Source organism: Pleurodeles waltl, chromosome 12, assembly GCF_031143425.1.
Source record: "Pleurodeles waltl isolate 20211129_DDA chromosome 12, aPleWal1.hap1.20221129, whole genome shotgun sequence".
NCBI lineage: Eukaryota > Metazoa > Chordata > Amphibia > Caudata > Salamandridae > Pleurodeles > Pleurodeles waltl.
In genome coordinates, this window is record NC_090451.1 from 86,513,978 (window position 1) to 86,529,817 (window position 15,840).

The following is a 15,840-nucleotide window of genomic DNA, read 5'->3' on the forward strand; positions in this document are numbered from 1 at the left end:
TGTTGGTAATTTGAATGTGACATAATTACATGGGAGTGCCAAGAGCATTCATTCCAGATGTCCATTGAGAATTCCAGCCCAAGGATAACAGCCTTTATTATATTGCATTATTTTTAATAACATTGCATGAAGAACACTTTCTTATCACAAATGTTGCAAATTATTTAGCTTATTGATATGTGACTGCTTCTTTCACCTCACACCCCTTTCCTCCGTAATGTCCATCACCAGTGCAGTACATGGGTTTGACTGTTCGTTTTCATTTTAAACATTTATCAGCTATTTACAATGTATTGCATTTTAGATTTCCTTTTTAAAAATAACAACTCAAATAAAAACATTTACAAATTCTAATTCAAGAAAATCTTTCTCATTCTCATACACTTGAGAATTGGGCTTATCTATTTCCATTCATGTTTTCACAAACTAACTCCTGTTTCCCCTTAGAAACTGTGCAATATTTTGTATCTAAATAAACTATGCCTATTTTAAACATTAAAGAGCTACATTAAAAGTTATCCATTGTCCAGCTCTGTATTTCCCAGGTTGAAATCCATCTTCCTATCTTCAAGTTCTTTTTCGCAAATGAATTTGTATTTCTTTTCACACCTGTCATCATTCCAGTCCTTCGGAGATCCACAATATTCATAAGAACCCACTGTAGCACAATGTTCTTTTCCTTCGACGTTATCAGGTTGCTCACTGTTCCAAAATCTAAAACATAAGGATTAAGAAATGTATTTCAATTAACTGAATTGTTTATGTACCTGCCAGATAGCTTCAGAAGAATACCTGATGAAGGATGAAGGCTTGAGCTCCAATGAGCATCACCTCTACTGCATCTTAAAGATGGGACTTTCGAGGAGTGCACATCCCTGGTTTTAGATCAGTCAGGCTCATGTTTCCTGTTGTACAATGTATAAGAAGTCACCAACATGGGGTTTCCCCAAAATTATTGCCTCCAGTCAATCTAATGTGATAACACATGCAGCCTCGTAGGCCAGCCAGGTGTGATATGTTTTACAATAACGCTATGTTTTTTTATGTGCTGTGTTTCAATTCAAACTACTGTGTTGCAATTCAAACCTCTTTCCTTTTTCTCTGCAAGTTACATTACCGTTTTATGCCTCTCTAAGGCTATCTTGTATTTTATTAGTCTTGAGTTCAGTCTGAGGATACGTTGATGGGTCCATCATATTTGTATCCTTTCTCTCCCAGTTTCAGAGAATGTGTTTTGTTTTTAACATTCCTCCTTCTTGCTCATATATCCATTCTTCGCCTCCAGGTCTCCCCATCCCTTTTTCCAGTCTATTATTCCATTTAGCTAACTAAGTTGGCACTGATTCCCCTCCTATCTCCCTCATTTCCTCTCTACAATTAATTTCCCTCTTCGTTTGATCCCATATTTTTACTGGACACCTTTCCCTGCTTGTTTTTCCAACTAGGCCCTCGTTCTGTATGAGAGTTTCCCTGAAAGTGATAACTCCAAGTTCAGTTCCAACAACTATGATCACAAATGTCTCTGGGCCCGAATTATTGGACCTGCCAGAGACAACGTAGGCCGAAGGAAGCATCAGCGCCCAGTCCCAGCCCACCCCTTGATAAATACTGGGGAACCGACAGTGATCCGGCATTCCCCGAACCTCCACCCACCAATCCGCTTTTCCCATCGTACCTTCAGAAGACACACTGCCTCTTCTCAAGGCAGGCAGAGAATGTACGCAGGTTCACCCCCGAAACTGAGGTAAAACCCAGCCTAAAGCGCCAGGTATCGCCAGTCTATGTTGATATTCCCCGCTCAAGAGTGAAAACTTGTAATTGCGGATTGTTTGTGTGAATACTAAACTGAATAGAGATTCCAGCCCACCTTTATAATTAGGGATTCCAGCCCATCTTATAATGAAAGATTTTAGCCCACTTTATAATCAGGTATTCCAGCCCACCTTTATAATTAGGGATTCCACCCACCTTTATAATCAGGGATTCCACCCACCTTTATAATTAGGGATTCCACCCACCTTTATAATCAGGGATTCCAGCCCACCTTTATAATCAGTGATTTAATTCCACCTTTATAATGAAAGATTCTACCCCACCTATATAAATAGGGGTCCATCCCACATTTATAATTAGGGATTCCAGACCACCTTCATAATTAGGGACTCCAGCCCACCTTTATAATGAAAGATTCCAGCCCACCTTTATAAGCAGGGATTCTAGCCGACCTTTATAATCAGGGATTCCAGCCCACCTTATAATCAGGGATTCCAGCCCACCTTTATAATCAGGGATTCCAGCCCACCTTATAATCAGGGATTCCATTCCATCTTTACAATCAGGGATTCTAGCCCACCTTTATAATCAGTGATTCCAGCCCACATTTATAATCAGTGATTCCAGCCCACATTGATAATGAAAGATTCCAGCCCACCTTTATAATCTGTGATTCCAGCCCACCTTTACAATCAGTGATTCAAGCCCACATTGATAATGAAAGATTCTAGCCCACCTTTATTCCTGCACCAAAATCCAACACACTTACAATATGGGCCTGTGTGGCGTTCACTCTTACTCTACATTTTATCTCTAGGGTGTCCAATCTTCTTCCTACTCTATTATTCCATTAAGGTCGAATGCTCAAATCCCCATCTATTCTTCTACCTAAACATTTCTGTCCCAAAAACACTCCACTAAATCATTTAGACGGTGGTCTGACTAGTGTTATCAATGATTTTATCTTTATTTGCTTTGGATACAAATTCTGTTAACTCAGGTAAATAAACAGAAGATTATGAACCCTGTTATGTAGATTCGGAATAGATAAATTGTAAAGGTATATTGTTTTGCGGCTGACTTACGCCTCTTGCTGCTGTAACATACAGCCATTCACCCACTTCCAGCCATTTTCTCGATCCTGATCTGTCAGGCCAATCCAGTAGAAGGAAGCCTTTCTTGAGCTTCTGATAAACAGCTGTAGGAGAGCAAAGGTAAGAGATGTTGTAAGAGAGCACAAAGACGAGAGTACTTTGAATGTTTGTGCTGTAGCTTAGACACAGGCAGTTCCTTTATCTGGCAGACTTCTCATAAATATGCATGAAATGGGTTCATGCACAGATGCTGCAATTCATAGCCAACACTGCCTCCATTTACTCTTTATCCTATTGTAAATCATGGATTTCATTTCATGCTCCCTCTACATAATCTCCATTAACCATGTGCAAACACAGTTTCTAAGTTGTGCACATTTTGGCCCATGCACCTTTGAGTATGCATGTTCATTTTTTTGTACAAACTGATGTACATTGCAGGTCTGCACATTGTGCACTTGTGGGGTCTCATTTAATATTTCCAACCTGCAAGTCCTTAGTAAATGCAGCCAAGAGAATTTTACAATAAAAAAGTCTACAAATCTACTTCTGGAAAAGGAAAAATTCTCATTGGCCAGCTCACGCCAGATATGCAACATCTACATTAGTTGCACTAAAGTTAGCACATTGCTCGGAATTTACACTGAGACATCTTCTTTGTAGTCACCTAGAGATGTGCCACGTTTGACTATTTTAAGAGAACTGTACACAGATATGTTTTGAGAAAAGGAACACCCCACCACTCGCTTTGTTACATTTGGGTGTAGTGTGTTTCAGCACATCTCTGGTAGTAGGTGACTATCATGGCCATTTGGCCATCCTGACAAGATCAGTGACGACTACCATGATCCAACTGGGCCCCCATAGCTTCAGTCTAGTAGCATCCTACTGCAGTGTAGACATGTTTAAAACATTTTGGCTTCCAATCCGACCCTGGGAACTACAGAATCAATGATAAAAGTAAATATGGAGCAGGTCAGGAATCTAGAGAAGCTTCACATAATAATCATAGGCCAAAGAAGTTCTTACACTGCTGTGCATTCATGATGAGGTGTTCATTCATTGTAAGTGTGGCCCAGTGATCCTCTTTATACAGAGGGATACGTTACCACCCTGCAACGGAAGGCACTCCATTTTGTAACACAAAAGTGAAACTTGTAGTCTTTCTTCTAAGTCAGGACCTTCTCAAGACAGTGGGTACAGGATTGGATGGATGTTATGGCTATGAATGGGTCTATGACCTAGCACACACTACACCGAGCCCTGCTCCACCCAACTCCATGTAGTCTAGCTTGCTGCACAGTTTTGTTAAGTCATTGGTCCTCCACCTCAACTACTGCTGCTTGTGTCAGCCTGTCAGAGAATATACAGTGCCATGGGACGTAGTGCTCACTTTCCTCGTCAAGATCTCAGAGCTCTATCAGAGAGGTTAGACTGTGTGGAAAGGAAGATACAGTTCAGAGCCTACTGTTCATGAAAGAGCAAAGGTTGTAACTTCAGGCTGAATGGTGGTGCACATTTTCTCAAAGTGCTGGGTCCAACCTAGGAGGTGGCTTTGCTGTGGAGCCTTAATAACAAAAGCTGATACATTAACGTGCAGCAGTCCCAGGTTGCAAGAACCATAATATAATAATCAAACTTCTTCCAATCTAATCAATTGTATTCGACTTCTTCAATTTGTATTCATTCATCATGACTCCAATGTTCAAATGCATGTAAAATGCCCATCCATCAGTCACCTGCCTAGCCGGTAAGTGGGACATTTTCCTAAGTTCAGGGAAGGGATATAGCACCCTGTCTACATGCAAGTTCCCTATCCAAGTCACTCCCTCTTCTTTGCAACTATTTGTATTGTGAACTCGTAGAAAATCTTGCAGAGCCGGCATCTGCCACAGAGGTGTCAGTGGTTAGTACAGAGGGGAACATCTGCATACTATTGCTGGAATGTGGTGTATTAGTAAGGTTGATAGGTACCAACAACTAGTAATAAGGCCACAATCAGAATATAAGGCCCAGTCAAGGTCTCAATAAAATAATTCCTTGCTCAACCCTTGGTAGCTGGCTGGCAAGGAGCATGAGACAGGTGTGTAAATCATTTAAAAATACCAATACATTAAGTACGTAAGATACAACACACAATAAAAATCCAACACCAATTTATAAAACAAAGAATTATTTTTATGATTTAAGGAACACCAAAACAACAAAATTGCAATGTAGGGAACCAGACATATGTATTTTTAAAGAATAAATAAAAAAAATGTACTTTCCAGTGCTTAAAAACCTATAGAGCCAACATGGCACATCTGGTTGTCCTTGACAAGGACCAAGTCAAAGTTTGAAGCTGACTGCACAGGAGCCCAAGTTTGATACACTGAGCAAGAGGCCTTGGCCAAAGTTTTACCTTCAGACTTAGTCGTTTTTCTGAAGCTTTTTTCTCTTGTCGTCAGGTGAGGCTCCTCATCAGGCCAGGTTGCCAGTCGAAGATGAAGGCTTCATCCAGTGTAATTCTTCGGTCAACTCCTTGAAGCCTCGTTGATGGTCAAAAACTCTGGTACTTCAGCGGGGCAAACCTGGATTTCAGGCCAGGTCACAGTTCGATGTTGCCGGCTTGACTCTCGTCGACTGGTCAGTCACCTTTTGGGGCTTTTTACCAGATGTTCTCCAATCCTCTCCAAACTACTGGATCTTCTTCCAGAAGCCAGAAGTTATCCTTTGGGTCTCGAAGGGTCACAACAGAAATCCAAGGGTCTAGAAGCTCCGAGATGGTCGTTGGGATGTTGGGACTACAGTTTAACTTTTAAAGAGCATTTACCGCAAATACGAGGGGTGGCTCATAAACTACGCTTTGCCTTCTTACAGCTCCAAAAAAAAGTCAGGCAGTACATCGCAGATTTACCTTTTGCAGGTCGTCAGAGCACAATTCCTTCCATCACAAACCTATGGTTTGGAGTTACTTGAAGTGTGTGATGCCCCTCTGCTTGACTGGCTTCAGTCAAATATGTTTAAGTTCATTTACTATCCACCGAAGTATTTACCACAAGCTCAAGTGAGGCTGGAGTTTGGGTTGTTCCATCAAGCTCTGTTTCGTTGGGGGGCAATGATAAAAATGTGCTGGAAATTAAGCTGCCCCTGTGGATACCCTACTTGCTCTATGTTGGATGGAAATGGGGCTGCATCCTGATGATAGATCATGTTGGTAATCGGTACTCAGGCAAGCTTTGACCAATTTATACTTACAAGTAGCATGGGACACTAATATTGCTTACCCTTTGCTTAAAACATTATCAATAAGGCTTCTAAACTTTATTCTTGGACATCTGATAAAGCAGACATGGCGAGGCAACACCACAGCTGGTTTGTCTTACATACATATACTGCCTGGCATCCTTAACCTTTACTTATGACTCACCTTGCAGGCACCATCCAGCTTTTTTTTCTCCAAATCCGCATGGGTGTTTTTCCATCCAAGGATCTGGTCCCATCGTGGAAGCAAACTTGGTCATATTTTTCTTGCCGTCTTTGCGGTTTGTCAACTGAAAGCATTCTACATTTCTTCTGTATTTGTCCAGCAGTTACGCCAATGAGAAATACATTTTTAATTCCCCCATTGAAAGCTGTACAAATTAGATATTGCCATACAGCCGTGATGGTGCTTCTAAATGGGTATAATGTCCAGTTAGTGGCTAGAGCTACCAAATTTCTACTGCATGTTAAAAAGTTGCTCACCCAATTGGTTGAGACCTCGGAAGGTCTTCCCTGTGTTGTTCTTTACCAAAGGCTCATACTGGGGTTTTCACCCATGGATTGAAAGATTCTTGCGTTTGCCCTGAATAACCACGACTGACTTTTGCTTTCCTTGACATTTAAGTGTCCGGCTAGCTTCGGTCACCTGACTATCTTGTTTTAGCTTACCTTGGCACTTTGGTGACCGGTTAGCCCTGGTCACCCCACCATCTTGTTTTAGCTGGCGCTTTTAAGTTAGTAGTCTAAATATTATGAAAGCATAATTTTGCATTGGTGCCCCTGGTTCAAATTAACCCATTCAAGTTTAGCAAACCGTAGTACCCCACATGCTCAAGTTATGATATGCTGCTAGCCCTTGGCTAGCATATGCACAGGTTGGGTTTCCCAAAGGTCTAGGTCGTTAACACATTGGGTTACCGTGAATACGTCTAGATCTAATTTTCTTGTTAAGGAGGACAATTTTAAAACAAAACAAAACCTTTTTTTTAACATAGCACAGTGGTTACATTGTGTAAGCATGGTAATATTTCAATTGTTTTCTTTAGGCATTTGTAACATGTAATGGTTTTAATTAACTATGCATTCATCAACTTACTTACATGTCCTACCATATATTAATGACTTACAGGTAGGCTGTAATGACAATTGTAATTATGCTGAATTACCATGTAACTTTTAAACTGAACAGTGGCCCCTGGTCTGGTTAGCAGTGCCCAGGACACAGTCAGAAAATGGGGGTAATCAGGGCAAAAAGGATGACTTTCTCACAACTATCATCAGTTGCTGAGTCTCCCGGTAGCGCTGGGCTGGGGGACAAGAGCCAGGTGTATATGGAGATCCCCAAAAGGCAGTGCGTTACCTATGGTCTTTCACTGATGCTTGTCTTGTACATATTTCTGCGTGATGAAATGTTCTCTTGCTGCTGACAGAAGTATTTCCTACTGCTCCATGGGCTGCACTTATTGTATATGTGCAAGGGAGTTTGCACTATTTCTGTTAATATTGAAGCTGTTAGTTGTTGGAAGCGAGGCTGTCTGACATCATAGTTACTATTGTGTGTGGGGGAGAGTCAGCACTTCTGTAGCTGCTTATGGTGTGTGCTTTCATGCTTGTGTGTGTGGGTGCGTGTGCATGTGTGTGTGGGTGTGTGTGTTTATGTGTGTGTGCTAGGAAATCTCACACTCCTGTTGCCAATGTTGTACCTGTCATGTGCGGAAGGAACATAGGGGGTCATTACAACCCTGGCGGACGGTGTTAAAGCGGCAGTAAGACCGCCAACAGGCTGGTGGTCTTTTTTTGAGGATTATGACCATGGCGGTTACTGCCATGGTCATCCGCCGCTTCTCCGTTCCGCCCGCCAAGGCAGAGACGATCGCTGGGCTGGAGACCTGGGTCTCCAGCCCGGCGGCCGTGACAATACCGCCGCCGGTATTTTGACCCGGCTTACCGCCGTGGATTTCCAGCGGTAGGAACCGCCATGAAATCCATGGCGGTAAGCACTATCAGGGGCCAGGGAATGTCTTCCCTGGCACTGATAGGGGTCTCCCCCACGCCCCACCCCCACCCAGACTCCCTCCCCTACACCCCCACCACTCCTGCCACCCCCCAATGGTGGGAGGACCCCCCTCCCCGACCCCCGACATTACCTTACACATACACACCTGACATGCACGCAGGCACCACCAACACACATACACGCACACACACCGACATACATGCCAACATCCACACACACAGTCAGACACGCACACCCACATTCAAACATGTACGCACACATCCATACAGACATACCTACAGACATACACGCACTCATTCCCAAAACACGCAACACCCCCGCAAGCATACACGCACTCACACACCCCCTCTACATACACCCATGCACACCCCCATGCACCCACACAACACCCCTCCACCCCCCTCCCCTAACGGACGATCGACTTACCTGTTCCGTCGATCCTCCGGGAGGGGAAGGGAGCCATGGGGGCAGCTCCGCCGACACCACACCGCCAACAGAACACCGCCGCGCCGAATCACAGGACGTGATTCGCTGGGCGGTGTTCTGCTGGCGTGGCGGTGGAGGTGGAGCAACCTCCACTTCCCCGCCGCCCGTCACTATGGCTGTTGGCGGCTCTCCATCGAAAAAACGACGGAGAGCTGCCAACAGTCATAATACGCCGAGCGGAAAACCGCCACCACTGGCGGTCTTCAGCATGGGGGTCCCTCTGTGGTCTTGTAAAAAGACCGCCGAGGTTGTAATGACCCCCATACTCTCTGTCTGTTTCTGGTGTTGTACATGATTTCGATAAGAATGGAAGTCTAGGCTATGGGTGCTGTACCTTTCATGTGTGAAGGGAACGTCTGTCGCTGATTTCTGTAAGGTTCCCATTCTGCAACTTTAAGGAAAGCTTCTTCTACTACTGCTTGCACTGCGACTATTCTGTAAGTAAAGGAGGCTTTAACTGCTGCAGCATGTGTGTGTGGGTATCTGTGTGTGTCAACTTTAAAAACCTGCTTTCATTTATTTTGTAACACTGCATCATGCACTACAGCCATTGCTGATGCAACTATACTGTGCAATGGAAGTTTGTGCTGCTGTTACTGGTTTGGATCTGCTCTGACTTTCTGTGAGAGCAGCTTCCACTGCTGCTGTTCACTCGGTGTGCAAGAATTCTCATTGCGGAGATTTCACCCCAAGTGCAGAGACTCCCCCAGGACTGCGAAGCCCCTGCCACGAGTGCGGAGGCCCTTTGTGAATCAGGCCCAAGGTCTTCTATTTCAACAGTATCTGTATGGGTATAGCTATATAAATAGACAACCAAGCTGGTAAACAAACATGGAGATTGACAATTGACATATAGATTGATACTGATTAAAAAATCACTTTGAAGGCAAGTAAGATTACAATGGTGCACACTAAAACACTTTCAAAGTAGAAATATATCTGGGAAGATGCTTTATACCCATCACGTTATAACATTATACAAATTCTTAACTTACCTGCTCCTTCATGTTAGAGATGATGACCAGGTCGGCCTGACTTGCCTGGCAGCTGGATCTGCTATTTGCCCATGATAGCGTGGTTTGAGAAAAGAAATAGCAATTTCCATTGTACAGCTGCCAATTTATGGGACAATCCTTATAGAAGAACTCTGAAAGAGGAAGGGCAATCCATATAGAAAGAACATACAATGAGAACCAACAAGAATACGCCCGTGATCTTAAGCAAAGGAGCTTCTAACCTCATCATCCAGTGGCCTGAATGTAAATTTTAGGCAGTTACTCTCTAAAAGGGCCCCTCAAGTTCAGAGACCTGCCCCTGCATAACTGGTTTAGCTTTTTAAGATTGGTTTTGCCCAAAAGGCCATCAAACATTGCCAAAGGTCTCTGATTCTTTCTCCCGGTACTCAGTAAAAATAACATCAACATGTACCAGGAGCTGTGCCAAACCCACGGCTCCTTAACAAGGACATCACAAGACCCATCCCAGTGAAACCTAAAGTTAATCGAGACAGCAGTGAAAACAATCACCCCTTCTGGGGCCAACCTTTCATTGCCAAGATTATGGGACAACATGTAGGGAATTAATTAACCTGACAAGTTAAAGGAAATGAAACACTGAACACATTTCAGTCAGTTTCAAATCAGGGCCCTGTGTTGAAACTCAAAGGCCTTTGTTAAACAGTGTTAATGATGCTATCGAATGCACAGAAAAGGTAAAGCATATCTTCTAATCCGATTGGATGTCTCAGGTACAGTTGATGCAGCAAATTTCTTCTTAGCACATTATCCTTCCACTTCAGTATTGCAGAAAGAGTGCGAAAATGGTTCAGATGGTAACTGGAATGATGAGAGAACTTCCTAACTTTCCTTGGCCTGGCATCTCAACAATACGCTGAGACTACAACAATATATGTAATATTCAATGACCTATCTATTGACTACATTAACAAGTGTATATCTAAAATAAAAACTGGATATCCACTCTGCAACTCAAGCTAAACCAGAATAAGACACTGTCAGTATTTATCACTTGTGGCCCAAGCAGTAACACTGCAAAGGAGTTACATTTCAAAGTACTGGAAGCTAACCCATGTCCCAAACAGTTCACAAGACAAAATCACTTGGTAATACAATCAAAAGTGAACTCAACATAAATACACAGATAACAATTAAGGGAACATTTGTAAACTACAACCTAAAGCTCTTGCTAAATGTCTGAAAGAGGTTGTAGAAGCAATCCTTATATCATGACTGGAATATAGATTAGCCAGCTGACCAGGTTAGGCTTCGATTATGACAGCCCTTCTAAAATTTATCCTACGCACTGCCGTGAGATCAGTTTCCAACACACAATAAAGTATGAGCTTATTGTGCTACCACTAATACAACTTGAATGGCTCCCTCTCCAAGACTGCTGCACACTTAGACCAGTCAGCTTTAAAGAACTGAAACTTAACACAGCACACTACCTAATGAAGGAGCTTAAAACATCAGAGAAGAATAACCATATCCAGAGTACAAATAATCTCCTCATTACTAAATGGTGCAACATTACGTCAACCTTTATTCTTTTCCTTTTGTATCTGCTCCCAAAATATAGCAGGGGTTATATCCATTCATGCATTTCTCCATCACTCGTAAAATCCTGGAAACCAAACTAACGTCCTTGGCCTTTCTTTAGTCTTGAACATATCTTTGTGCCCATGACAGCCAGATGCTGTTACCTCTTAGTACAAACCATCTTTCAGTGGCACACACTTCATATTAGGTCTGCCATGGAATCTGGAGAGATGTTTGTATTTCACTATATTTATGTCAATGTCCATCTATGACATTTTGCCAAAAAGTCAATGTCCATCTAGGACATTTTTCCAACAGATTCATTACACTGCAGTGGCAGCTTTTATCTTTCAGAAAGGCATTTTTAACTTACTCTATACTCAAACCCTTAAAGCACGATTCCTGGGCTACCCAAAAAATAGGTGATTCTTTTTTATATGCTGCTTTCAGTTTTCATTGACATACCAGGGTACAGAGAGAGCTAATCAGTGGAGTTCTGACTCTCAAAAGATATTGGTTAAGCTGAAGAGCCCACTTTTTGATATGCGGTACATGGTTAAGCGCAGTTCCTCGTGAACAATCAGATCAGTGATTTGTGATCTGTGACTACTCTGAAGTTATTCACATATACAGACATATGGAAACCTTGACAACACCTTTATGATTTCTAACGCACCTCTTTCAATTTTTAAACACCTGGATTCTGTGTACAAGGTGGCCCGACTGCCATATACAATAAAAGGCCACGACTTCTTTGCTGTTCCTCTAATAGCACCAACTACCAGTTCAGCGGCTTTAGTAGGATCAAAACAATATATTACTGTGTCCGGTAGTAAGGCTTTATTAGTATCTTTCAATGCCCAAGAAGAATTACATTTACCTTTGTTAGAGCACATAGTGGCTTTGTGATAGTGGTTAGGTTAGTAATAAATCTACCATTGTTTAGAGCGGTGCAACATTTGCATAATTTGCTTTTGCATTATTATGCAAAATCTTGGAAAAATAAAATGCAAATCCATCATTTAGTGATTTTGTTTTATCTCAAATGCGTTCTTTATCTATTTTTGCTGCAACAATGCATTTTGTGCTTAAAAAAAGCACAAAAACACAATTGTTGCAAACAACAGTGGATCACGTTCTAGTTGCTTACAATGTTCCTCCACTCTTGCCATATAATTTTGCCGCAAATAGTGGGCTGATTACATAACGTGGCATAATGGAATAATTTCAGAAATTTTTCATAACAAGCTTAATGTGAAATTTATGCAATTCATTGAATTACACCAGTGTAATTTACATTTCGTCTGGGCCCCATCTTTGTGTTAGAAAACATGTTGTTTTGAAGTATTCTGAGGTGGCTATAGCAACTTGATATCTGAATTCTCCTTGGAATCCCTTATAAAACCTAAAAGCTATCTTTTAAGAAATCTCATTTCTTCTTGTGAAGGCCCAGTCCACACTCAATTATTTGTTGTAGTACAGCTCTTAGCGGTCCTTAGAGTTAATACACTCCTGTGGTGTACACAAAAATATAATCACTGACATTCATAACTTCTATGATTGATGCAAGGGATTCCCAAAATAGTTTTTTTAGGTTCTCACAAAAACATATTGCATTCTTTAGATCAGCCAAAATGTCATCTATTGTGCAGGTCAAGTCATCTCAGTTTGGGTTGAGTGGGAAGTCTTATGTCCTTGCATATTCTGAAAGCTGCCCACTGTTTTGGTTTTGTGGAAACAATCATTGCAGACACTTCGGTTGCAGTGCCTGTCACTTTCTTTATACTCCATCCTTTTGAAGCATACAAAACTTTTCTCTTACCTTCGAGTGGCTATGAAAAGATAGAAGTCCATTGGTTGGTGGTACCAGCTTGATAGTTGGGTCACTGAGCTGTTTCAGTTGGTCTGGTGTTCTGAGACCCGAGTCCATCTAATACATTTTTAAACTCCTTTAGAATATCTTAAACTCCAAGTGTGTTTATGCTACTTGAAAAATAAATCATCCCAAACTCTTCAGCTGATTAACAGCCTAGCTGTGATTCAGTACCTTTCTATGCATGATAAAATGTAGTTTTTAGTTTCTTATCTTCATGTTAAACAATGGTCTCAAGAGTGGTAGTGGTTGGGACCATGCTAACTATTAGGTGTACAGGCAGGTCATTGTTTGCCTTAAATTTGTGCATTGACCCTCGAGCATATTCATATCATTCAGACATGCTTAAGTGTTAATTCAAGCTGTTATTTGCAAGATTGGGACTTTCACACCACTTTTGGTATAAGTTCTTCACAGCTTTGCAGTGTGATCTACGAAGCATCGTATGAATACATTTTAATTTTCCTTAGTTGGATTCACTGGTTGAGTCTTGGCCCAGTTGTACTCTTGAATGGTCTTGGCTCTTATTTGCTTAGTTTGCAGCCCCAATTGATTGGCACAACAGGAGTGAGGTGTACAAGTGCACAACAGTTTGCATGACCCCAGTGGAGCATAGTTTTCGCTGGTCAAGGAGGAATTGTAATGTTTGTCAAGGAATGTGTGTGTAAAAGAGCAGTGTGTAGACGTATGGGACAGAATAAGGGCTTCAGTCATGTTTCTAAGTACTTTGCCGTAGGGTGAATAAAGAACAATGCTTGCAGCATGAAAAACAACTGCTTGGAATGGTAGTGTTGCACTGTCCCTGTGGTATGGGGTTTGGGATAATCTAAAGTCATGCTTCCAGTGGATGTGAGAATATTTCTCGTATACAATGCACACAGAGAGTGGTTGATATAAGAATACATCTAGTTTGCCAGGGATATTTCTTGGATATCAAAGGTATCTCAACATGACATGAGTCTAACTGAAACATACCTTAGCTGTCACCTGGGTCATTCTTCTGCATCAACAGATAACTCTTCATTAAGGTTTCATTGTTGCTGTAATTAATGAACACATCCAAACAAGAAGGACAGAATTCAGACATTTCTAACACTTGAAAATATTGGCCAGTGCAGCACATGCCAAAACAACACAAACTCAAGTCACCCAAATGTATGGTAGATTTGAGTTTTGCCACAGGCCCTCTATTTTTAGAGTTCAGAAGAGGTGCTTAGCAGCACAGGTCTGACTGAGAGCCTCCCAGCGTGGAGTATTTTCCAAGGAGCTGTGACCATGAACATTTGCTACAACAAATCAAGGCTCACTATAATTGACATTACTGGACTGGAGTAACATGTGACATTATCATTTAGGTGACTCAACAACATTTGTGGCTGAATAGATACAGTTAAAATATTGACCTACACATATATCAGAATCATAATACCTACTACCAACTTATCATCAGTTTACTTCACGAGTTTCGTTCAGAGATCAAAAAAGCAACATAATAAATATACAGTAGGTAGCATAATCACAAAACACAACAAATATAAAAAACAATAATATCAGGATACAGTGTATAAAACTACGAATAAAAACAAAAAACTAGTGCTTTAAAAATCAGTAAAACCACATAGCAAAGTAGAATGCACAAGCTCTCTGGGGACATCAACCAAAAATTACAATCTTTAATCGTTTTTAAAGCGGTACCCTCTGCAACTGTGCAACTTCCTGCCCAGTAGACCTTAGATTTCTCCTGGATAAAGCCTATGTTACTAAGAATCAGTAGATTTGTTAACTGGATCTAGAAGATTCTAAGGGAGCTGGATGGGAAAGACTCTTCATTCATATAGGCCAGATACTCTCTAACAATGTAGAAATTAAAAACACAATAAAAGGGGTGGTATCAGACCTACAGATTTTAAGGGTGACCTACAGCTGGCCCATACCCAGAGAGTGACATAAGGGAGCAATCCATTGCCTTCGCTGCTTAGAGTAATGGGGACGAAAAAAACAAGAAATGATCATCAGTTTTGCCAGTTACTCTGCAAGCTGGGCAAATTTTACTGCTTTGGAGTGGACCCTTCCCGTTGGCAGGAAAAGTAGCAAGAGGAAGAGAACCCTGTCTGAAACTTATATAAAGGTCTTTTGTAAAAGGAGGATCAATCTATTTGTTTGTTAAGGATCCCAGACATGAAAACTGATTCAACTTCCACTCCTCTGACTCCCAAAAGAGGGAATTCATCTTTTTGATGGAAGAAGATGTGATTACTGTTGGATCTGACCAGTACTCTCACAAGTACAGGTAATCAAAAGCCTCACACTGCCCCCACTGTTGCATGCAGTTGCCATGGAATCGTTGGCTGAGTGCCTCCACATTGACGTGCAGATAAAGGGGTTTGAGTGGGGGCAGGTGCCTCAGACAGGGTGGCCTTATGCACAGATGATGTCCTGATCTTTCTGGCAAAACCGGAGAGCTCTGGTTAATGGACACTTCAAATCCTCCAAATCTTTGGTGAGACATCAGGCCTCTACATCAATCTGGTCAAGTCTCCAATCTTTCCACTCCCCTTCTACCCCTAGGGACTGGGATGGGCACCCAAACTGCAGGATGTCACTCACAGCTTCAAATATTTAGGAGTATACATTACCCCAACCACCACCACAGCATAGGAAACGAACAGCCAACCACTAAGGTACGCACTCACAGCAGATATCAAGACGTGGTTCACCCTTCCTCTGTCCCTGATGGGTTCTTCAGCTATTCCGAAATGTTCTCACTGCCCTGTTTTGTTCATATCAACTGCA

The 15,840-nt window shown here is 41.9% G+C and overlaps 1 protein-coding gene across 1 annotated transcript in view; it reads right to left on the minus strand.

The window, feature by feature from the left end:
- Positions 1 to 370: 370 nt before the first annotated feature.
- LOC138267465 (C-type lectin domain family 4 member E-like) overlaps positions 371 to 15,840 on the minus strand; it is a 49,312-nt gene continuing 33,842 nt past the window's right edge. Inside the window, exons 2-4 of the mRNA XM_069216414.1 lie at positions 9,612 to 9,763; positions 2,859 to 2,971; positions 371 to 714 (exon numbers count right to left, since the gene is read on the minus strand). Of these exons, the coding sequence (XP_069072515.1) occupies positions 516 to 714; positions 2,859 to 2,971; positions 9,612 to 9,763 (464 nt within the window). The 3' untranslated portion in view covers positions 371 to 515. The remainder of the gene's footprint in view (positions 715 to 2,858; positions 2,972 to 9,611; positions 9,764 to 15,840) is intronic.